The sequence below is a fragment of the Thunnus albacares genome, chromosome 6, assembly GCF_914725855.1.
Source record: "Thunnus albacares chromosome 6, fThuAlb1.1, whole genome shotgun sequence".
In the NCBI taxonomy this organism is placed as follows: domain Eukaryota; kingdom Metazoa; phylum Chordata; class Actinopteri; order Scombriformes; family Scombridae; genus Thunnus; species Thunnus albacares.
Window position 1 is genome coordinate 7,882,738 of NC_058111.1, and position 25,610 is coordinate 7,908,347.

General features: G+C 37.5%; 1 protein-coding gene across 3 annotated transcripts in view; it reads right to left on the reverse strand.

Moving 5' to 3' along the window:
- Nucleotides 1-3,634: 3,634 nt before the first annotated feature.
- Nucleotides 3,635-25,610, reverse strand: part of nectin1b (nectin cell adhesion molecule 1b) — a 152,435-nt gene continuing 130,459 nt past the window's right edge. The window contains exons 8-10 of one of the 3 annotated variants that reach the window (XM_044353633.1): nucleotides 21,680-21,781; nucleotides 16,414-16,600; nucleotides 3,635-4,653 (exon numbers count right to left, since the gene is read on the reverse strand). In XM_044353633.1, the coding sequence (XP_044209568.1) occupies nucleotides 16,457-16,600; nucleotides 21,680-21,781 (246 nt within the window). In that variant the 3' untranslated portion in view covers nucleotides 3,635-4,653; nucleotides 16,414-16,456. The remainder of the gene's footprint in view (nucleotides 4,654-16,413; nucleotides 16,601-21,679; nucleotides 21,782-25,610) is intronic. The other 2 variants (XM_044353634.1, XM_044353631.1) reach the window with 2 other exon arrangements.

The window sequence follows — 25,610 nt, forward strand, 5'->3', positions numbered from 1 at the left end:
AAGCTCAGCCAGAGAGAGGACACTAATACCCATGCATTATGGGTACCAAGGCAAGAAGCAGGAGGGGGTTTCTTTGAAACATGTTCTCCTTAGAGAGCAGCTTTCATTGGCATGAAGAGGCCAACATGTTTGAATAGGTCATCCACTGAAGGATACAACATTCTGCAGCAATAGAAATTTAGAGACAATTTCATCAACTTTTCCTATTATATTTACATTTTAAAATGTATACACCAACCTGAGATAATGCATATTATTTTGATTTAATCTGATTACATACAGCATTTAAAGCTGGAGTGTGGGACTTTTGTCTCCCCCTTCAGGCAGTGAGAGTAATTGCAAAAACACTATTGACACATGCTAATGTCATAGGCTCCGCTATAGCCTACTCCATAGCTACTGTTGTGGCTGTAAAAGGGTGGATACATTGTTTTGAGCAACACACAACCCCTGCAAAATGACTCTGAATTTGATCCATTCAGTCCAGTAACATTTGGAAAGTCTAGAAGAGCCGCAAAATTAAATTATTTTATCCCTATTCAAGTTAGCAGAGGGCTAACTGGAAGTTAGCTGCTCAGCTCTTAGAAGAGAGCATGCGCAGTATGCATTCATCCAGCCAGTGCAGGAATGTCAAACCTGACACCAGATTACACCAGTATACTGTGAAATACAGAGAGATTTACTTGGCAGTGACAGGCTTAATCAGCATTGTGTGAGCTCGTTTGGCAAGGGCTTGAATGTAATGAACGTTCACTTATATTTAAAAGTTCTGCATTGCAGTTTTAAAAGTCTTATAGGTTTACAATAATTGACAATATTGGGACTTTGCCAGAAGGACCTAATGAATCAAAAAGAAAATATTCAGAGTTGTTTTGTATGTGTTTGATGCCCAGGAAATGCACAGCCATTTCTTCTGTAATGGACTTGAACAGGACAAAAATTGTTTCTGGCCATGAAGGTGTCTTTTACATGCAGGTCTGGCTTTGTACAGCTCTGTTCCTGGAGGCTTGCTGTAGGCTACATGCTGCCTGGCATCCATACCGGAACTCCTCAGGCTTTGGCGAACAACAACAGGGTACAGCTGATTTCACTGTTAAAATAATGACTTCAAATAGTATAAATCAGATATGACGGATGAATGGGCTTCTTTTGTCTGAGGAACTTATTGTCAGCACTTATGTGATTAGTTAATTAGCAAGCTAGGAGAAAGATATTTTGTTGACATATTTAATTTGTAATATGGAGACTGTTATGTGGCTAGTAGCTCACAACATGCACCCTAGCATGTGTAAATTTCCATTTTACTTTAGCATTACATTTCATTTTTTAAGCAGGAAAACAGCAATGAAAGACCGGCCTGGGACCAATCAATAGAGTGATTAAGTCTAATCTGCCCAGCACCGAACATTAGACAGACAAAGTTAGCAAAAAGGTGGTGAACATACTGGAACTTTTAACAACTTAAGAGTCAGATAGTTCCCTCTGGAGTTGGTAGAGACCACAACACAGTTAAAGGAGAGTGAATATTGGACTTACATTCATCAAACAAGACTCCAAATGAATGCCAATATTGCTCCTTGTCTGCTGAATATGTAAAAAGGTAACAGTTTGCTAACACCTTGACTACATAAACTTTCTAATGATTTGTCAATGTTGTGTTTTCAGATTGTTGAGATTCCCCCTCATGGCCCATAAAACAAAAAAGAAAAGAAAATCAATGAATGAATGCTGCTGTAAGCAAAGTATCAGATCATCACAGTGCAGCACCCCTGTCGGCCTTTTTGCTATGTTTTATATTAAATGCTACCAGGACAGATTTAGCATGAATCTCTCTGGATTACCAAACCCATTACATACTATACAGTATGTTTTGACTTTAGTGAAGATAGAATAACAACAACATTGGTAGTTTGTGAAGTTTAATGTTAAACTGCATGACTTTTTTTTCACACATCAGATTACATTGTTAATATTTACATCAAATATAACTCCAAATTAAAAAAAAAACAAACAAAAACAAAACAAAAACAGGTTAAATTCTGACACATCATTTCATTATTCCAGCATGGGCAACAAAAAGAGCTTATAACCCTAATATTTATTCAGGTATTATCCTTCCACAAATATACAATAAATGTCAAAAGAAATGTGCTGTAAGCCTATATATATGTATATGTTTAAAAAAATAAAACTAAATGTTACAGTCTTACAAAACACAAAACAAGGTCAAGGGTGAAAACAAACATGGCAATCGTCTTCAGGACATTCGAAAATATTCAATGTGACTGAAAACATAAGGATGAGACAGTGAAAATGAATACATGTAAATGCCATTTTAAGCATACTTTGCTTAAAATGTAGCACTTACATATAATAATAATAATAATAATAATAATAATAATAATAATAATAATGATAATAATAATAATATTAATAATGATGATGGTAATAATATTATTAATAATAATAATAATAAGGAAGGATCTCTTGAATAGTAAATGTGCCACAAAAAGACAAAGTTGTGTTTCAGTGTTTTTTCACACAGCAGGTACAGCAATAACAAACTCCTTCAGTGGTTTGAGACCACCGCTTAAACTAAATGCTACCACACATATCGAGCCATTGCAAGACAACAAGGTGAGCACAGGAGAAAGTCTCACAAGTTTTACTCTATCTCATTAACCATCACCATAGAGAGTAAACACTAAATTACCTTCAATACCTCAAGGTTTTTTTTCCACATTGAGCACAAACACAAGATTTTTCTTTTCTTTTTTTCCCCCCCAAACATACATCTGACATGGCAAAAAATGTGAACTTTCAGTTTATGCAAATTTGCTGTGTCTAGAGGGCTTGTGTGTAGGAGGCAGTATCCTGAAATTGGCTTGCCAAGCACATTAGCTTATATATGGTCTGAAATTAACAGTCACAGTGAAAAATGGACTCTAAAAATAAGTGGAGTGCTATCATATATAACTAAGCATTCTCTAAAAAAATACAGTAGCAAGCTTTTCTCTTCAGTGTTTCTTAGACTGATTTGAAACTCTTTATGCTATATTAGTATAATTGTACAAATTATATTCAAAAAATATTTAAATATGTTAAACATGTAGGCTGTCCTTGAAAAAGTCTGTCCCTTCATTCATGAGGAGAGCAACTTAAAAACTATTGTAACAGTTTATTTTTTTCCAGGACAACCCAGGTATGTGATTGTCTTCACCTATTGCACCTGCATAAAGAACAACTCCTGTTGGTTGATAACTCTGCACAAACACAAAGAACCCGCAATGTAATGAGCCTCAAACCAACCGCCGTGAGGAACTCAAGTTTTCACGTACAGATATGGAAAATACAGCATATGGTAAGTGATCATGTAAACTGGGAAGGTATAGCACATTTCCAATCAACTGTTTTCCCAAACAAGGTAGTGTTTAATGTAAATGTTGACATAAAAACAAATAGAGAAGAACTGAATGAAACTAAATGTCTTTGGCAACTACTATAAATAATAATAATCATAATCATAATCATAATCATAATAATAATAATAACCTGGATTGATGGATGATAATATATAGAGAAACAGAAAGTTGATACTGATGGATCTCAAGCCCTTTGTTTTTTGTCGTAGCTAATCAGGATAACATTCACTTCTAATAATCTGAAATATCCAGTCAAACTTTATAACAGCAAAGAGATGAAGGATTCAGTTGAGAGACTGCCAATTCACATCTTTACATAATAACCTTGTCATTAAAGGGGTAGTCCATGTCATTATAGATTGATAATTAGCCTTAAAAAAATCAAATGGCGTTTTTTTTTTCTTTTCACCAAAACACACTCGATCACACATACAGTATATATGACTTTCAAAGAAGCAAGCATTTGATTGACAGACAAACAGAAAACAAACAAAAGAAGCACGATGCTATAAAAGGTCACTACCACGGTGGGAAATGTAAAAAAAAGAAGAAAAAACATAACATCTTGAGTGATACAATGGCATATTCTGTACACAGTTTAGACGGTTGGCAAAAAAGCAAAATACTCAAAGGTGAGGAAGCAATCAAAAATCAAACAGGATGAGTGGGCACATGTGAGGGGTGAGAGGGAGAGTTCTGCTCGTGGTGAGGGAGGGCAGTTGGTGACAGCTATGCTAAAATCACGAGGTGAGCAGGGTCCTACAGAGAGCCTCAGTGGAGCAAGTAGTGCACAATACACAGGGGATTGAGGGCCACAAATTACAGACACTTTCATCATGGCAGGGGGAAACCCACATGTGTTTTAAGCTTACAGAATAAACAGAAGCAAGGTGGGGATAGATGAAAATCCGTTCAGCAGAGCTTTGTTTTCCATGAAGCGTTTGTGGCATTATCATGATGCCTCTTGCAGAGCTTAGAGTTATGTGGCATGTCACACAGATTGCTCCTTGGGGAACGTGAACGGAGCTCGAGGCCCAGGGGCGGAGAAGCTTGTGTTGGAGTACATGGGCTCGTTGGAGGGATGCTGCGAGTAGGAATGCTGAGGCAAGAAAGTAACAGGAGGGTAGGCTTGAGTGGGCTGAGACTCGGGGAAGTGTTCCATGTTGCAGACGCGCTGGTAGCTCATGTATTCAGCTGGGTTCAACAGCTCTTCTGGATGCCTCCCAGAGTCCTGCAAGGGGAAGACAAAAGAAAAGAAGACAGTACTGCAGGAGCACAGGGTTTCCTTTGTCTGAGGAAGGTTGGCTGAACCTGTAGAAGAAGTGCCATCACATCAGTACATCACAGTACACGGCATGAGTGTGTATTTCAACCACAGAGATGCTAACTAAGTGGTGCAACTGAGCAGGCATTGTGAAGAGTATTTGACAATGTCACACTTCAGCAATATTTCTTTACCGATAAAAAGTATACAAACTCAAATTCAACTGTCATTCTAATGCATGTTCATGCTTATGTTCCTCTACACTGAGCAACCATAAAACCAAAATAGTTTCTACTGTATTCTTGCTTTTTTATACTGCTCAAAGGTTGAAATTATCAGTTGGCACTGATCATGATCATTGCAGTAAATACTGTCTTCAAATAATATTGTCTTGTCTGTTCTAGTCACAAAAAGTTTGTAAAGTTTGTAAATTTGTAGGATTTGTTTGACGTCCTTTTACTTTTATGCTTACAGTAAAGGAAATTGTAAGAGCAGTCCATTCATTACAACACCAGATGTGGAATTAAATATACCATATGTGCATAACTAACCACTAACCTTTTCCACTCTGGGCTCTATTTTCATGAATTAGAAAGGTGCAGATTTGGCCGGACCGACAGTTGGTTTTTGGTCATGTGGCAGAGTGGGCTCAGTGAGAGAGACTGGGCCCACTCTGACTACATCTGCTTTTTCTAACAGGAAACCAGTGTTACAGCTAATTTTGTTGTATAATATAACATAAACCAAAAAGCATTCATTAGTTGCTTGTAGTTTGTTTAACTGATTTAAGATATTGTGTTCAGTTAGCAGTCATATTTGGTTACATTTATAGCAGATGGGTTAGCCAATATTTTGATTAAGACATTGGGCCTCATGCAAGAACATTGTGTTCTTATCCTAAATCTCTCTTATTTATTTATTTTTTTCTGTGAGGTTTGCTTGTACATGTGTTCCAAGTCAGATTTACCCAAACATAACCAAAACTCACTCGTCAATCATTCTTTTCAGCATGATGAATGCCCATCATTAGTAGGTCTGCATTCATGAAATTTGTTCCGCTCTGTTTGTGGGCAAGTTTAATTCACAAAAATGTTACCAAAGACTGAAAAAAAGAAGTCCTGCTGTCAGAAATCAGCAGACAAAATAATAATAAATCTAGTAGTGTGTCAGCAGTGGGACCGAAACGATTAGAAAATATTAGTACAGCTGCCAAAGATGTGTAATTAGAGCAAAGCCATTCTGTGACAAATATAAAGAGATGGTTTGACATGAAGTTAGATGCTAAAAAACGTCTCTCTAAAGCAAATCGGTCCAATATGGAAGGTGGTCAAGTGGGATGAGTCACGGAGATATTAGACGAGAGAATATTATAGGCTCCAGTAGATAATGTCAGATGCAACAGAAGATGATACAAAGACCAGTGTTGGGTCAAAGACTATTTCTCTGTGTTTCCCTTACCTTAATGTGCACCCAACCTTATCCCTAACCCCAACCAGTTATCTCTGCTACACCTAACCATAACTTAACCTAAGCTCTAACCCCAACCACAGAGGCGGGAACTATGGGAAACATCAATTTAACGGGTGGGAAAAACTATTCAAAGGGGTAACAGAAATTCAACACAAGACTGGCATAAAAACACTGAGGCAACTGTCGGAGTAAGAATCTTTCTAATGACTACTGAAACATGAAAGTTGCAAAATATGCCAATAAAAATCATAAACTCCAAATTAATTCAGAAAAACATTATAATTCTGTTGTTGTTGTTGTTGTTGTTTTGGGATTTCTGAACTTTTTGTGTTTTGGGGGTTTTTGGTTTTATATATTGCAGATGTGGGAGGTTGAAGTGTTGTGTATTTGGGTTATGTTTCATGTATATTCTTGGACGGACTGATGTATGCTGGTTGTATCAAGAGGTTTTGTGTTTTCTGGGTTTTGAGTTTTTTTTTTTTTTGCCGTGTTTTCCTCCCCCTATGTTCCAGTGCTTGCTTTGCCCATTTTTACACACCTGCCCTGTATCAGCCTCCTCAGCCCTGCCCTGCTCCCTGTGTTTCCCCCCCCCAGCCAATCAGTTCCCTGTCTGTTCTCTGGTATCCTCACCTCACACCCTTCTCCTGAGCTTCTCCACCTGTCTCCCCACCTGCACCTCATCCCCTCATTAGTTCAGTTAGTTTTTAAGCCCTGGTTTTCTGCTCAGTCTTTGTTGGATCCTTTGTTCTGTCCTGTTTGCTCAGTCTTGATCTGCTTCACCAGCTATATTTTGGGATGAAGAGTTATTCTCGAGTATCTGCTACCTCCTGTGTTCCGCATTTGGGTCTGCCTCCTGCTACTTCCAAAATAATTCTTATGTCAAACAAGTTTTTTTTCCCCCTTGTGAAGAAAGACAGACTGTCTGTACATGACTCATATAACAGATACATTTTGTTTGTACCTAAGGGAAAATAAAATAGAGTATGAGGAAATTGGTGAATGCGACACATTTTCCTAAATCCCTGTACATGCCACTTGATGAATCTGTTAGTACCAGGTTCTTGCATGAGGTCCAACTGTATATTTAAGTTGTTTACATGATTTCATAAAGTGATGCCTCCCTGCTGTTATTATATTTACATGGCCGAATATAAAGTACATATATATAAAGTATTGCAGAATGGTGAGAAGCTCTTGTAAAATACAATTGTTTTCTTTCCTGCCATTGCCAATTTTAACCAAAACAACTGCAGCCATTACTCTTCTGTGCAGTTACATCATGTTCTTTGAAGCATCCACAGTCTGATAGTCTGACTGTTTATCTATTAGAATTCAAAACACACTGATTTGAGTGCTACTTGAAAGTTTAAAACAGCTTTCAGGTCTTTAATGGAGTTGTGTTCACTGTGTCCTCAGGATGTCACCCATCATGCTCGTGTCACTGTGGGAACCTGGAAACCCTTATACTTATTGTCAACAAGTTTGGTCTGCAGAAAAGTGCAGAGGTTTGTGTATCTATTTGCAGTTGCAAGTGCTGACATTGGACCAGGAATGCAAAATTGTGCTGTGCTTTGTAAGTGTAAAGTCACACTAAAACATGTAGGTGTTAGATGTGGCTTAATTAATGTGGCTTAATTAATGAATACTCTGCTTTTGTGACATTGGTTCCTTAATTGAACTACAATTCTGCACTGAGATGTTGTTTGAGTTGATGAAGGGTCAAGTTTCAAACACTGAAATTGTATTTTGCCTTTAATTTGTAGTTTCCTGCTCATTCCAATAGAGGGGCTATTGTAGCAAGTCATGAAATCACCAAACAAATACAGGCAAAAAAAACCCAAAAACATTTTGGCATTGTAAAGTTGCTGATCTTGATCTGCACCACCATGAATATAGTGTCCTCAGCACTGAATTGTTGATTTGTTATTTTGGCTTTTGAGAAAAAATTTAAAATCTGGCTTTTTCAAAACATAGTTTACGAAGAACACATATAATGGCTGCTGTGAGCAAAGAACATTGATGTTTATTCCAAGATAGTTTCAGGGTCAACTAAAAAAATTTGGGGCCAGTTTGAATTTGATCTCCCATTCCAAACTAAAATCACTGAAAGAAAATAAGTTAGATAATGTGAAAGATAATAATGTGAATGTAATTACTGCAGCCAATCATTTGATTGTTGAGGAAATCAAAGATTTCCTTGATGTGTAATTATACAATGCATTCAATGTTTTCAAAGGGAAAAAAAATATGATTAAACTGATTATGAAATGACAGTGATAAATAGCAGACATGCAAAAATAAAAAAAAAAATGGATGAGAGTGAAAATGGAACTTACGAATATTCCTGAAACATCTCTACATCTACGAAAACGATGATCCCAGCCCTGAAAATGTTTCAGTGGGGCAACAAAACCACAAACAGACTTACAATAAATCTGACAACAAATGGATTGCATTACAGTATGTGAAAGAAAAGTTGTAAAAAAAAAATGAAAGGTTGCATTTAAGCTGTCAAAGCATGAAATATATTGGATGGGTAAGACACAGGGGATATAATGAGGGATTTTTATTAAGCAGGCAATGAGCACCTTATGAAGACTGTTTTCTCAACAAAAATGTAATCTCAAGTGGAATGACTGGCCCTTTTGTTATATGAACATGGTTTTTAACAACATGTACTTTAAATGGAATAAAGATTGAAATACCTAAAAGAGGAGGCTCGGTTTTTCAAATTACGTTGAGAGAGATGAATAGTAAAAAAATCACAGCGGATCTCAGGAAGACAAGAGGGTAAGCAATGATCTTCTGTGAAGGTGAATTGGTGTTTTCACAGCAGAAGACATAGAAGTAAACCTTTCCTGACACATGCTGAAGACATTGACAGAACCGTCTGAGAAGCTTATTTGTTTCAGGTCAGTATCAAGGACTGCTCACTGCTGGAAAAAAAAAAACATTCTACTTTGTCAGGTTATTAATTTTCTTTGCTTGCTGAAAAGACCTTGGTGCTTTAAAACCAACAGCCTGAGGAACAGTTTCACAACTTACAGGCTTGTCTCAAGACTTTTAGGATTTAGATCTCAAACTTCAGCAAAACATCTGCTATAGATAAAAATTTGACTCTGTTAGGGATATAGTGTCACTTCAAACAAAAATATAGTCTACACTAACTGTGAAAAATGGGCTGCTTTAACTAAACACTCTAAAACCAGTGACAACCATGTATCTCCAAGTATTGCTGAACACATGAAAACCAGTTGGATTATTTAAAGCAATAGTTTGATGTTTTGAGAAATACTCTTATTTGCCTTCTTGGAGAGAGTTAGATAAGAAGATTGATACTGCTCTAATAATATATGGCTACAGCCAGCTACAGCTCACTAAACGGCAAGTAATATCTTGCTTGTTGAATCCATATAAAAACAGGTGCTGGTTGACAGATTTTGTTACCTTTGGACAGAACCAGACTAACTGTTCCCTCTGTTTTCTGTCTTTATGCTAAGCTAAGCTAACAGGCTTCTGGCTCCAGCTACATATTTACAGACAAGCCAGTGAGATATATGGTTTTCACTGGACAGAAATGAATCGATTGGTAGAGATAGATACAGCACAGTAGATAGATAGATATAGAGCCCCCCTTGGGGTCAGCTGAGAAAAAAAAGATCTGTGTGTAAATCTTTACTCTTGGTTTAGAAATCTGTGCACACAGTTTATAATCCGTGCTCTCGGATTCATAATCCATGCCCTTGAATTACGAATCCATGCCCACGGATTTGTAAACTGTGCCCTCTGATTACGAATCCATGCTCAAGGATTTGTATACCGTGCCTTCGAATTACGAATCCATGACCATAGCTTTGTATACCGTGCCCTTGGATTACGAATCCATGCCCTCGAATCACGAATCCAAGCCCACGTATTTGTAAACTGTGTCCTCGGATTTGCAATCCATGCGCTCAAACAACTAGTGGATGTTTCACAGCTTTTATTGTGTAACGTTGTATTTATTGTGCTTTTCACTCCAAAACCAACCTTTCAGTTTGAGGCTAGTGGGGAAGCAGCTAACGTTAGCTTCCCAGCCTTTTGTTAGATTTGTTAGGCAATCTTTGTGTCACAACAATGTGAGAGACCTCCATTTACAGTGTGACTGTTTATCCAGTTATGAAGTGTCAAACAGGGTGAAAACAATTAAGAAATTTTAAAATTATGTGAGAATAAAAAATAATATAATTAATAACAATTTAATATTTAATAAATAAGTGTAAAATATCAGGGCACAGTTTACAAATCTGAGAGCATGATTTATAAACTGTGTGCACGGATTTCTAAACTGAGAGTACAGATTTACACATGGATCTTCTTTTTATTTTCTCAGCTGACTCCAGAGGGACTCAATACATCTATCTTTAACTGCTGTAAGCAAAATATCCTCTACACTGATAGCACACCTTCACCCAGCCAGTAAATACAATAAACAATACTCACAAAAACAGCCTGCTGTCAGATTAAAAAACCTTAAAAATAAGTTATGAGAACAATGACTCTCTGTTGAGTGATAGAAACCTACAGCATCTAATCAGGTAATGTCAGACAATATATACACTATATTTTTATTGAATGCCATACTAGGGTTAGTCATTGTCATCTGCATTCATTTTGGCTTTTTACCTAAAAAGAATTGTGAAATCTATTTTTTTCATCAACTTCATTAAAAACTGATGCCTCCATACGCTTATGTGCCAGTCTGCATCTGCAGGAATTTGACCTATAAGTTTTGTTTATCAATACATTTTTTATGACTACAGTGTATTTCACCTTAGGCTCAGCAACAGTGAAGCTGAATGTGTCTTTTTTTTTTAATCACTTCCAGAGTAAAACTCTGGGATATAGGCCAAAGATTTTGATGATTTAGGATAATGGCCTATCCGAGGACATACACCGACTTTTTAAAGGGAAATTTAATGCAAAGAGGGCCATTAATGAAAAGAGGGAGATGATAAGATGGTAAATATTAATTAAAGCAGCTAAACTTTATGTAAATGTATACCTATCCTGTCTTGGCCCTTTAGATTTGCCCTTTATGTTTAAGGCAATGTCAGGAATGGACACTAATGTTTGACAAATTCTCTGCCCACAAGAAATAAAAAAAATCTAAACTCCTGAAGAGTAACAAGTGATTGAACCCTTTGTTCAAAGAAAGCTTGACTCACCAGTGTGAGGGCACTTAGACACGCTTGAGTCAAAAACTGAAACTGAGTGTAAACTGAAATGGGCGACAGAAGTTGATTGAAAACATCAACCAGTACCTCCACATTTACTGTTTTACTGTTGTCTAGGCAGAAACAGATGCAGCATCTGCTTAAACAAAGGAGTGAGATAATTACGTTTTGTTCAGTTACATCTGGTCCAAAAATTTTGTTTCCTCTTAAAAGGATGTTGTCATGAACTGAGACTGTGTCCTGGTGTCCGTGTTTGATGTCCTCTGGGGAAACTTGTTTTCTTCCTTTTTTCCCCCATCAAATTATTATCATAATTCATTTTAAGTTCATTACTTTTGCCTGTCTTATACTTTTACTTTATAAGATGCACAATGTTGGAAACATTTATGGTATTTATGGCAACATAACATTCATTATTTTAGTACACCACCATTCTGTAACATGAATTTACTTCTATAAAGAAACTTGTATTTTTGATTGACTTTAGGGATGATAGATCAACTCATTTATGTTATGTTAAATCATCACTTTTTTCATTATTATATCATAAAATAAACACCGGATTAGGTATTGCACTTCCTCTCTGAAATCATCCACATTTGGTGGAAATCTTGACTGACAGGAACTTCTTTTTTGCTCTGTGGCATCCCTCTGAACATTATCTGTTTATCTGTGCCTGCAAACTGTGCTGCCTTTAAGCTTAATGAACATTCAGATTTCTCAACATAAAGGCATCTTGTTTACCAAAGACACTTGAATATGTGGATATGTTCAGCGTTTTTTCCCCACTATTCTGAAGATGTTTTTTGTGCATGAAAAATCCAGATGCTTTGTTTCTGAGACTGCGGCATCATCAATCTCCACTGATTCAGTGTTTCTTAAATGATATGTCTTACTACTTCCAACATTTAGTTGAACAGTAATTGGACTTGTTGACCTTGTTGATTTGAGTTATTCTCATGACGCTCAGTGTCAGCTACAGGCCACATCTGCCCCAAAATCATCAAGTAACTGCACTTCAATAAACTAATCAATAAAACAGAATTTTTCAAAACATGAATTTATAATATAAGGTTATAAAATAAACCTTTTCATTCTGTAATAACATGAATTTATTTCCACTGGGGAGCAAAGTACAATGTTATGCAAATTAATGGATTTCACAGCCTGCCCGCTTTTGCCACTTTTCCTTTCATGCTTGCATATCTGTCCACTCAGCCACTGCCACAAACTGCTCTCACTAGAAAAAAAAGGTCAAAAACAACAAAAAGTCTCAAAAAACAGTATCCTATATTCCATCCAAGTCTGTTCCTTCCTAATAATAAACAAAATTGTAACAAGAACTGAAAAAGAAAGTGTAACAACAGAAAGATCTACTCAAAATAGACAGATGACCTCACTTTTGTTTCATTTTACTCCCCTTTTCACTGTGTTTAGTCTACCAAACAGTCTGCAAACATCCAGACTCAAACAAAAGCCTGCTTCTGATATATCCATGTAGGTTTTCCAGCTGCTTACAGTTTCATAATTAAATTGTCCTCTATGAAGATTTGACAATTTACAGAAGGCTACAGTACACTTTCTTTGCTTGTGTGGTCTGAAGAAGTGATGTTATTGCTACCACAACAATACTTGGGGTTTTTCTTCTATGTTGCTAAATTAGAAGTGGCCATGGTGTTTAAAAAAATCAAGAAGTTCAGTGACCCTTTACAAAGCAGGTCTGTTTTTTTCTACATTTCACTTTTTTTTTATCAGCTCATACTTTCTCTTCCTTTCTCACTGTGGTAAGAGCTCCGGAAATTCTCTTCAACTTCGTACAAATATAAAGCAAACGAGGACAAGAGGAACATTCTCAAATGCATACATTTATAACTGAGGGGTTAATCTAAATGAAATCTGGCTCACCTTAAAGTCAGGGTGTAGATAGTATAACCTTGAAGAAGTATGTCCCAAATACGTTTTCGTATATCTGATCATTTAATAATTCTGTCAAAGTAAATGAATGCTAGAAAAATACATTCAGTAAGTGATTAACAGTTGGCTGATTCATTTCACAGATTACTTTTAAATCACTGACCAAAGGTGAACTTTAAAAGCTTTTATTCTTCTCAAAGAATACAATCAGAATTGTGTCACCCTGGATATGAACTAGGGGTTCAATCTTTGGCTCTGCAAACAATCATTTTATTGAATGGTGTAACCCCATGACTGGAGCCAGACAAGACGAGGTTTAATGCTTTATTACAAACAGGGAATGTCAACACTCAATTCCCAGGAGGGCTTTCATGTTGAAACTGTTCCACAGCTACAGTATCATCAATTACAGAGCTGCTGACTGAACACCTTGTGAAAGCTGACATAAGAATTGAATCAATATTCATTAATTTGCCTGCTCTGTCTCAACTGTGTAATGTCTTGGTTGAACATGTTTTCTGATAACAGTTTTCAAATATTCTGTGCGACATTTGGGGGGAAAAAGTATGTACTGTGTCCAAATCTTGAATAAATGTTTATTATATCAGTGTCAGATTTATATATCTAGTGTATCAAGATACAACACACCAAGTTAATGCCTTGCATATTTGTTGAAAGTTATTATTATTTCATTATTTTGCCAATATTCTGTCCCAAAAAAACTGCCAATAAATAGAGATAATTTTGCTTTCTCTAATTATTTTTTTTTACCTGTTTTTAATGATGTCCTAAAAACATGACCATAATTGTACATGTTCCCCTGTATTTCAAGAAAAATGAAGGACCCAGAGCCAGAATAAATAATGTCTTACTTCTGATACTTTGGCAAAGTTTGAGGAGCTTCCTCCCATGTGCAACTGACTGTATGCACAAGGCTTTGTCTGAAACTGTTACTTTATACAAGAATATTGAAATCCGCTCATTTATTCATCTTAAATCACAAGGGATGCAGTAGAACCAAGCATCATTTTCCCCTCTTGTTCAAATGATGTAATGTATATTTGGCTAAATTAAATGACGATGCTGGATGTGATCACCACTGCAAGCTTATTCTTCATGTACAGGTGACCAACATCTCAATTTAAGGACAGCATCGATTTTTGAGCATTTGTTCCAGCACGAGGGACAAAGTTGCCGCCTACAGGCTCCCACTCCCCAATCTGGGGGGAGTGATGAGGTCAGATTATAGAAGTATAAACTCTGTATATACTCTGTATACAAATAATACATCTGCTCCACAAGTTGGCTGACTGAAATACATTGTCTGTATTTTCTTGAGATTGTTTTATTGTTTTCTTATTGTGTTTATGTGCTGAGTAACTGACAGAGGAGCTTGTTGACAGCAACAGATGTTATAATTATTCATCATGCATGTCAAACATTTTTTAATTGAACTGAGTTATAGATAGGTCTGTATTATAAATGGTACACTGAGATGTATGCATTATTGTTGTTGTCACATTGGGTCAGCCTATCATCAAGGAGCAAATAATTAAAATGAACAATAGTAAATACTGTCTCCTGGCAACCAGGCACTTTGTCCAAAGAAAGCTGGACTCATTTTTGTCTCACTTGTCATTCTGGTTTACTTTGCTGTAAAGCATAACAGAGTTGCTGGGTTGAATAATGCTTTTACTGTTTACTGATATCACGTTGCATAATTCCTGGCCACTGAGCCGGTCGAAATTCAAACAGTATCTCCTGTTGCTATCTGAGGCTACCAGTGAATGAATACCTAATGTAGCTTTGGATTCTGGCTGTCTGGCGGTGTTTCACCTGCAAATCACCTCAATAATGAATCAAAAACTGCACTTCGAGTTGACAAATAGTAATAATGTGCTCTCCAGCCCATCAGACTGACTTTATTCTGTATATAACAGTATAAACTGGCAGATTTTCAAAAATACCAACAATTCATTCCTGTTCTGATTTGATTTTAGAAGGCTTTATGTACAATAATGTATTTTATATCTACATTTACTTCCTTGGGAAGGAGTTGTCTCTAAATGAGAAGAGAATTACAGTATTTAAATGACTCATGCTTTGTGGTGTGTCTGAGCGTGTCTCAACAATTGCCTTAAGAAAGCCTACTGAATTGCCTCTAGATTACCTGCCAAAGCAATTGCTATAGAAACCAGTCTAACCAGTCTAGTGACATGGCTATTTGTGTACCCTTATATCCTTCTTTGCTGTATGTGTATAATGAAGATCTGAAGTGGTGCAAAGGACTGCATTTGTGTGTGATGGAAGGATTTCTCTTGGCTCTCTCCTGTGGGGTTCAGATGAGATATCAGAGGCAGCGTCTCGTAGATGAGAGCGTTCTGCCCTGTTACCAATCAGGGTTGTCAAGTGTGGCATAATCACTTGAGAAACACATTTGGCGTGTTTGTGTTGTTCACACACAAATATTTTACATGTGATATCTTCAATATTTTACACTGTAATTTTTGTTAAGGCACAGCATAACTTAAAAACACCCTAAAGCACAGTCAAATGTGTGTCTTACTGAATGCAAATGCATGGATAGTGATTTCGACATTCCTCTAAGAGGTTCATGCAAAAGACTCATGCAGCTAAATCTCCCATATTATTAATATTAATAGGGAATGTTAAATTACATGGCAAACACTGTTTTTCTCTATGATCAGGATACATGCGTACAAAAACTATAAGACAAGAGGAGAATAAAGTGTAGAAGAACAAAAAATTTTAAAATCTTTCCCTTTTTTGTTTGTCAGTGACTCATTTTACATGACATTTTCTGAAAATAATAGCACTTATATGGCTGATCGTATGAGCTTTCACAATTGTGCAGGCTAGATATAGATTTCATTCTGTCTCTTTTGCGCCAAAGAACAGTACGTCTCTGCCACGAGTGCTATCTTATGTAGAAATAATAGCCGGAAAATATCTCCACCTCAATCTAACTTTCTGCAGAGCAACGAGGGGGAAATCAAAAGACGTCCAAGACTAAAGAAGAAGGTAGACAGGGGAACCATGTGGAGCACATAAAGGGAGAATGTGAAAGGGGGATGAACGAAGGGAAGGAGTGCATCAGTCTGTGTACCTTGAGGCCAAAGTCTGAGGGGAAAGGCCTATAATGGCATGCGCTAGTGTGAGCTAGGCTGGATGGTTGCATACTCGACAAGGTCCCCAGGGCCAGTGTGAGCAGAGCTTCGTGGGCTGGGAGAGGAGGCCAAAGCTGCAGTATCCAGCTCCGCATACTGGACATCACAGTCCTTGTGGCCAGAGTTCTGGAGACAAGAGAGGCGAAAGGTGTGTGAGGAGTGAGGCAGCCAAAAATATGAGAGAGTGAGAATGACAGGTAGACTGATGCTGAGAAAGAGCTGCAGAGACAGATGAGAAAAAATACTGACTGAAGATGTGATGGTTATGGGGACATTTTGAGTTAGTGAGTGTTGTTAGAGAAGAAAGCAAAGAAAAATGTGAAAGCATGAAATATATAAAATGTCAGATTAAGACTGAATGTGACAAAAAAAAATTGGAGATGTTATACACAGAAAATCATAATGGACAGACAGAAATTAATATAGAAATATACAGACGGGTGACAAATTAAAGGAAAGTCCAACATAAAATGCCTTAGTAAGGTGTTGGGCCACCATGTGCCGCCAGGGCAGCTTCAATGCACCTTGGCATTGAATCAGTGCTCCTTGGCGTTGAATCAATGCTCCTTGGCATTGATTCTGCAAGTCTCTGGAACTCTACTGGAGGGATGAACACCATTCTTCCAAAAGGTATTTCCTCATTTGGTGTTTTGATGGTTTTGGTGGTGGACAGCGCTGTCTAACACGTCGGTCAAAAATCTCCCATAGATGTTCAATTGGGTTATCTAGTGACTGTGAAGGCCATACCATGTGATTCATATCATTTTCATCACAGACAATAGATGAGAGGTTAGAGATGGAGAAGGACTCAGACTTTGTTTACATGCACATAATGAAGTAGTTTTCTTTTTCTGATTTAGAGAATAGTTATTTCAAGGGTTTTGCATGTACAACATAATTTTTTATCCAGCATCAATGTGTTTATTTCAGATTTGTTTTCATGATTCCTTAGCTCATGTGTGCATTTCCCAGAGACGATGCAATGCTCAGAGTTGATGGGTATGAAAACTGTATTTAAACAAAAAGAATCGCTGTAACTAAACAAACCAAACACATATTGAGCTTGTGTTGCAACTCTACTTGGATTATGGTGAACACATGTCCACACAATCTTTCAAAAAATGAAAACTGTGAAGACAGTAATTTATGTGTCCTGATCACTGTATGAATTCACTGATTATGGCTCTAACCACAGTTACTGTTCAGCTGATGGAGGGATATTTACCCAATCTGTAAGCACATTCATGGAGATGCTGTTGTGATTGCTTTAATACTGGAACATCTGAGTGCATGTAAACACAGACAAAGACCTTCATTCAATCAGCATCTGACCACTGTGCACAAACACAAGTCCAATGATTGACTGACTGATTGACTCAATGAGCAGTTGGCCAAGTGGATGATTGAGTAAATGATCTTACTGTAATGGGGTAATCAATAAATGACAATGAAAGCTTTCAGCGCTGTTTATCCAATTCCAAAAATACTTCTTAGATTGTCATATTGTGCTCTAGAAAGGAGACTCAAAGGCAGTAGGTAAACAATCATTTGAAAAATGATGAATTCAGGCACTCACGGACAAGACGAGTCAATGTATAAACTGTGGAAAATACATTATAATGTGTTTAATAAGTAAATATGAGATGTTGACATGGGCTTGAAAGACAATGTAAAATAGACAAAAGGTAACAAGTCAACATTCAAGCAAATGAGGTTTTGATTTCCTCGGCCCATTCTCTCCTTTAAGGTAACAATGATTGACAGTTTAAATTTAGTTACAGAACTGAGAAATGTTTATTCTGTATTTCTTTGTTTGGAATAAACCTAATAACTTGACCAAAGACGAACATTAAAGATGGAATAACATGCCATTTAATGAAAAGCAAAATGAGTTTCCTGCAGCACAAATGAACTGGACTGCTCCAATGTTTGTATTGCCTTATTACAAAGTAGAATTACAGGTGAACGATGGCAGGAATCAAAAGACGAATCTTCCATCTCACCAGCTGCATTTTGAGGAGTAAAAACTCCAAAATCTAAATTGCTGCTGCATGTTTTTTTGGGGTTTTTTTTTTTTTTCTATTTTGGTAGCAACAACGACTGCTTGAGAGAGTCTGTTATTGGATCAAATGGTAGTGCCTCTCCTTTTAGTCTGCCTCCCTTTATTCCTGGTAATGGCATCAATAAAGCAAAAGAGAGGGAGTTATGACTAAGTAAATTCAAAGCAGAGATGTCATGTATCTCGTATCTACCTACACAACATCTTAGGATGGATGGTGAGGGTGCGTGAATAAGAAAAAGCAATTGGATGATACCTGTTGTCCCGCCATTGCATCAGTGTTATTTCCATCCAAGAAAGGATTACAGAGAAATGATTGAAGCTTTTACAGAATTTCACGTTAATAATTTAAATCTACTGTGCAATCTCCCTACCATTGCATATTTCCCCACCACTCACGCTCAGCACTCGCTGGATATTTAAATATCTGGAATATTTGTCATGACCAGAGTGCAATCAGGGGGAAAATTACAGCCACATCGCATTCAAAATTGGCAGATAGTGTTTTGCCCCTAGAGAATCATCATTAGTAACACTCGACGCTCAGCAGTCAATGCATGTCTCTCACAAATAGTGTTTTGAAAACCTCAGTGATACCCTATTCATCCTAAGAGCAGCCCTAAACTTTAATTTAAATGGAATGTTCAGAGATAAGAAATAAATCTAAAGAAAATCTCCCCTCAGTGTCCAAGGATTATCAGAATTAAACATCCGGTTCCTTTGAGTGTAGAATTGAAGAAGATAGTTTAATATCTTGAATAACTACACAGAAAATCAAAATCAATTCGTCCAGGGGAAAAAATAGTGATAGTAATTGAGTAATCCTGCGAGTTTGGCGAGAAAAGATGAGTCATTTAAAAAGCACACCATAAACGCAAAAGCAGCAATTATAACAAATTGTGCTGACAGACTAATATGTGAAAAACAAAGCATGTAGTTCAGCAACAGCAGAAGTTGGAGCATAATTTTCCATTTTAGATGATGTTTGATAGGAACTTAAAGGACCAGTGTGTAGAATTTAGTGGCATCTAGTGGTGAGGTTGCAGATTGCAGCAGTTATGGGCTACTGTAGAAACATGGTGGTGCAACATGGCAAGCTCCGTGGAAGAGGACCCACTTACCAATGTAGATCTAAAGGGCTCACTTTAAGGTAACAAAAACACAATGATTCTTATTTTCAGGTGATTATACACTAATTAAATCATACTTATGAATATTATATTCCATTTCTGCCAAGTCCGTTCCACTAGATGCCACAAATTCTGCACACTGCACCTTTAGGCCAGAGTTGTCTACATCAATTTTACATCAAAGAGACATTACTTTTACACACACAGCAGGCAGCAATGAGCTTTAAGCCAATTTAAGTTATTCACCAGACAAGAATTTCAGAGAAATATGAAATATACTGTAATGTATATCTTATGCACTGTAAAAAGAAAAAAAAAATCTATCTAATTCAACTGAAAATATGAGTGATGAGTTGCCTTACAAGTTCAATGAACTAAATAGTTGGTTCAAACTTCTGATTGCTTGTTCTAATGTAAAACAGAAGTTGAGAAAAATATTTGATAAACTTAAAGGATAGACTGGTGACATTCTGTATTATTCTTGTTGTCAACAAATCCCATTGTTAGTCCGTCTCTCCATACTTTCTGATGCCCCTAACCTGCCTGTGGCACTCAGCCTCAATCTTATTTGTTTTTACTGAAGATGTAAATCTGTAAAATGAGTTGTGATGTATAATCTTTTTTTTTTTTTTTAAAGATTAAGCAATTTCTCAAAACAGCTGGACACTAGTTTTTTACTGAATGTTACTCAAATAGGAGGAAATTGTGGATTTGCTGGGAACTGGATGTGCTTTAGCTGTGGATGTTTGGTGCTCTAGTGATATTTACGGCAGCAGGATGTGGAATTGATTCATAATAAACTACAGTTTGTGTCTCCTCATCCAAATGCAGGAACATGTCTTCCAGTATAACAATGAGGCTCAGATTGTAAGGCTTGTTAGTATCTGGTTGGTATTAGTTGTTTTTTAGTTTTTTCATGGGATTTGTTGGCAGTAAGAAAAATATACAATAGAATATCAGCAGCCTATAAGCCTAAAGATTTGATTGATTACAGTGGAGCTACAAGGTGTTGACATGAAATACTGGAATCCAGATTATAACCCACATGTTACTGTCATCAGCTTCACATCAGTTTACTGCAAGTTGCACTTTTCCATCTACAACAGCAGATGTTTGTTACATGCAACACAACATTTCTTGCCTTCGTTAGCAATGGAGTTAGCAATGGAAATACTAATTTAAAGCAGACTGCTCCTGGTAGCTGTTGTATGGCAGTTACAGCAAGCATTCATATTTATCACAGTGAGACACAGTTGAAAGGCTTTTTTTTGGCTTGCATAAACAACACACACACACACACACACACACAGGCTACACAATGTCAAAAAGTCCAAAAGATTTTTATTTTCTTTAACTCAAAGCCGCAACTCCAGCCAAAGCAAATAAAGCCCTAGAAACACTAAAGCGTGTGCCACCGAGGGAGGCTCACTACAGTTAGCAGAGGCATCTGATACAACAAGGCAAACACTTCATAGTCAACAGTTAACACTCAGGGGCGATGATGTATTGTAGAGCATCAAAGTGCAATTTATCTGCACACCGTTGCCATGCAAACACACAAGTAATTACGACGGATTAGAGGAAGTAGAGGGGAGGTGAGGCAGAGGGCAGAGCGAGTGGTGAGTGTTGGGGTCAGAATGTGAAATAGTCCACACAGCGAGGGTGTTTGCTGGACCACGTTTAGATAGAAGGTGAGTGGCGCTGATGTAAATGATGAGATAAAGAGCTTAGTCAAAGCACCCAGTGGATTTACTGGTCAGCTCGTCATAAAGGCTCCAATCCACTTTTAACACCAGACAGGCAAAGAAGCAAGCTACATTAAAGATCCTCTGTGACATTCAGGAAGCATTAAAGCACTGCATTTCATTTGTAAATCAATTCTCAAATACCTCTAAGCATAATGGCTGGGAAAGTTTGCCCTTTCACCAGCAATTATTGCTAGCCGAATGCAGCGGCTGTGGATGACCCCTTCATAGAGAAGCTCCTTTTGAACCCACTCATGACATGTCTACTCACCGGTTTATCAGTGAAGGGGGTCGACTCAGAGGGCGCCATGTCGTAATAAGGAGGCTGAAGAGGAAGCTTCTGCATTTCTTCCTCCTTGTCGAGATGAACCACCTACAAGAAACACCAAAAGCTCAGCAAGACTCAAAATGAGCTCAAAATCTTTCACAAACCAGGCAGGTCAACCAGTTTATACTGGAGCTGCTCCTACAGTTCCCACCAAGGTTAACTTTGCAATTAGCCCATAACTGAAAACTGCATCTTTTGTTGCATACACATTCGTTCAGAACTAGGAGACCTCAGCAGCAGAATATTATGTTGGAAGTTTTCGACTTGCTTTGCTCACGGTTTTCAGTGGTAATGAGCAGAAAGAATCGAGATCTGAAATCTGACTAGAACACAGCTTGCCAGTAGTTTGAACTTAAGTTGCTCTGTTTAAGTCTATATGTGCATCAAAGTTATTTTGTCAAATTAATTACTTCCATATCTCACAAAGGCATGATGCAAACATGATGCAAAATAGTGGAGCAGAAATGCTACAACAACTGTAAAGCTTCAAGAACTAGCTGTGCTACACAGCCACTGAAGGGAAGGACAGCAGAGAATTTGTTTTATACAAGAAGGTGACATGTGATTACAAAACAGATATGCTGCAGAATAATTACAGCTTGGCAAACATGTTTTGCCAATATATAGCGGAAGCTCCTTGAAACCACCTTCATGTGTTTATATGTTCCATCACAATGAAAACATATCTTTTAAATTAAAAAGTAAACATGGAAAATATGAACTATTTTTAACAGCATCACACACTCCCTGTCCTGATGTAAAATCCCAGTTTGGTGTTAATTGTGCAGGTTTCTTTTAATGGTATGTTTGTTTGAATTTGGACCATAAAAGACAGCTTTAAATAGAGATTTTCTCTAATTGTGCCTCAGCCTTGTCATGGCTGTACATAGAAATTTTAAATTGTTATATGTTTATTTATTATTTTTAGCTATTGAAACCAGTGTTTGAGTACTTAAAGTCATCAGTGTTTATAGGACCTTTTTAGAAAATTCAGTAGGAAATTAAGGAGTCACTCAGGTTTGAAGAGAGGGCACATTAGAAAAGAAATGAAGGGTGAAATGATGGAATCAATCCAAACAACATGACTCACATCATGACACTACAGTTACACACGTTTTGCAACCCAAGGCTCTTTTTTGACAGAGGCATGAAAATGAGATGACAACATCCATGACAGCTGCCTGTATTTTTCTCTTCATTTTTGACATTCAACAGACTAGTTTAGGACTAAGCTATATGGTTCCCAATTGAATATTCAATGTTCTGCTATTAGATTTTCTTCTGCAGCGGTCGTCATCATAACAGAAGCAGCGTGTGAGCAGGGCGGGGGGCAAAGTGCTCCCATATAGTTTTCCTTTTCAACATATTGCCAGTCTTAAACTTTCCCCACAGCTTGTTCTAATTCATCTGTCAAACTCTGTCATAATCACAAAGCAAAGTTTGATGCCACTGACAGAGAGGTACCTTTCAAGGGTTTTTAAGGTGGAATATTCACAACAGGCTCTGGAGACACTTTATGAAATGAATTTAATTAATTTTCTAATGACAAATGAATGCTCACAAAACCTTCATTTGTCAGACCTGCACCTTGCACAATGGAAAAAAAAATACAAGTGAATGAAAGAAATTAAAGTCATCCAGAACAATGAAGTTATCAACATAATAAATGTGAGATTCATATAATAGATGCTGAACAATGCATTTCCCCTCCACACCTCTGTGCTGTTCAATTTGTGGGATCAAAAGGCTGCCAAATGCTGTTAGATCCCCATTTTCCTTACAGTCAAAAAAAGCTGTTGAATGCCAGTCAATATGCGCTGCACTTGGTTGGTGTGAGCTTTTCCATTCACATTACATGAAAAAGTGGAGAATTTAATGGCTGAGTGGTCAAACAGCAAGCTGAGCACCTGACTTCATATGCAATTAACTGGAGGAAATGTTTGGAGCATAAAGACATCGGTCTCCTGGATGGTTGTCGTCTGTTTGGCTCTTTGTGTCCACCTCACAGCAACATACACTGACTGTTTGTGATGTAGTGAGCGCAGATGTTGATACTCTGGCTGCTTTGCCAGTTTCGCTCTGTGCATTGGGCAATGATAAAACCATGATACTGCCAATTTCTTCAGGCCAGTCAAGTCACCTAGCAACCTATCCTGAAATAAAGCTACAATATCCAACTTTTGCCGCTTCCAATTTCAATAATAGGATATACTCTATTGCAAGCCCGTTTTCATCCCCAAGGCATCAAATACCAACGCTTTGTCGCGTGTCTGATGCTGACGTACAAGGTACCCTTTGGCACCTGTATGAGACACACCGGGCTTTCAACTAACCAATTAACTTTCCCGAAACCTAACCAAGTGTTTTTTGTGCCTAAACCTAACCAGACCACATCAGCTCTGAGCGTGTAATATTGCCATGGATGGGTCTACATTGGATTTAGTTGAAAGCCCAGTGGGTTTCATACAGACACCAAAGGATACCTTGTGCGTTGGTATCAGACGCCAAAGGGTGTTGACCAATTGTTAGTATTTGACAACCTGGGATAAGAACATGTTGGCATTGCCCATTTCCTGTCTGTGTGGACCCTCGTTTCATGCCTTAATCCAAACCTTTCCTAAAATTGCTTTTTCATTGATGCTCAGGGTTTTTTGGACTGATGGCTGTGATCAGAGTTATGAGTATAGCTCCACAGCAACAACAACGATGTCAAAAAGCAGTAAGAAAAGAACAATTTGTCTTTTTAAAATCTTATAGGTAATGAATCATCCTCCAAGACATAAACTGTGAGCCAATTCAATACTACATCCTTGTATATTTGCTTTTTTTAACAGGTCGTCATTTTTTACATGCTTATGATAAGGATTTGACATTTATGCACAGGGAACAAAATGAAAGACTATGACAAAATGGGCCAACAGTTACTCTCTTGAGTGTTTTAGCAAAAAGTATTTCTATACCTGCAGCAGTTCACAAATCTAGTGAACAATAAACAGTTGTGTTATTACAAAATGTCTGGCAGCTCCACAGATGCTGATTATCTTAGTATCGTTTAAAGAGACGGTTCATCAAGATGAGTGACAGGTTTGGGGGGCGTGAACATGCACAGCTGAAGAGAGGAGGGCGGGACTAATGACACTCCTACATTATGGTTTAAAGTTGTAGCTCAGATAAACCCTCAACAACTGAAAGTGCAACCTTTGTTACGGCATCAATGCTGAATCAATTACAGCCATAAATCATATGAAACCTGAAAGCTTGAACCTTAAAAATATCTTGGTCTGTGAATTACATACATTCTGTGCTGCACATGCATCACAGTAGTGATGCTTATTGTTTATGCATCAGTGATTACTGTTTATTCATGCATACTCATGAACCTGCTGTGGTGATTTTTTTTTTTTTTTTCCTTTGCTTACTTTTATTTTTCCAACTCCGAGCATGCTGAGCTTGCAGTTTCTTTTAAAGCAACTACAGCCATAAAATTGAACACATTAAATCCTGTAAAGTGTCCATTACAGCCTCATCATTCTACTAATCACAGCATTAGGTGCCTTGCTCAAGTACTCCTCTGCAGTAATTTTGCAGGGAGGAGAGCACATAACTTCCCTTCTCTCCATTATTTTCCCTGCCTAGACATCCAGAAGTTTGACCTTGGCACTATAAAAACTATCATAAAGTTGGATTTAAAATAGCAGTGCTGATACACGGTGGCCTTGGCAGTTAGGTGAATCTTCAATTATTTCTTCTTTCATTCTGTCTCATGTGCACTGTCCTCAACTTTTAATGCATACATACTGCACTCTGGTTCTTATGAGAGTTAAACTGTAGTTCCTGTTGTGGACAAATCTACAGCAAGCACACTGGAAACCCA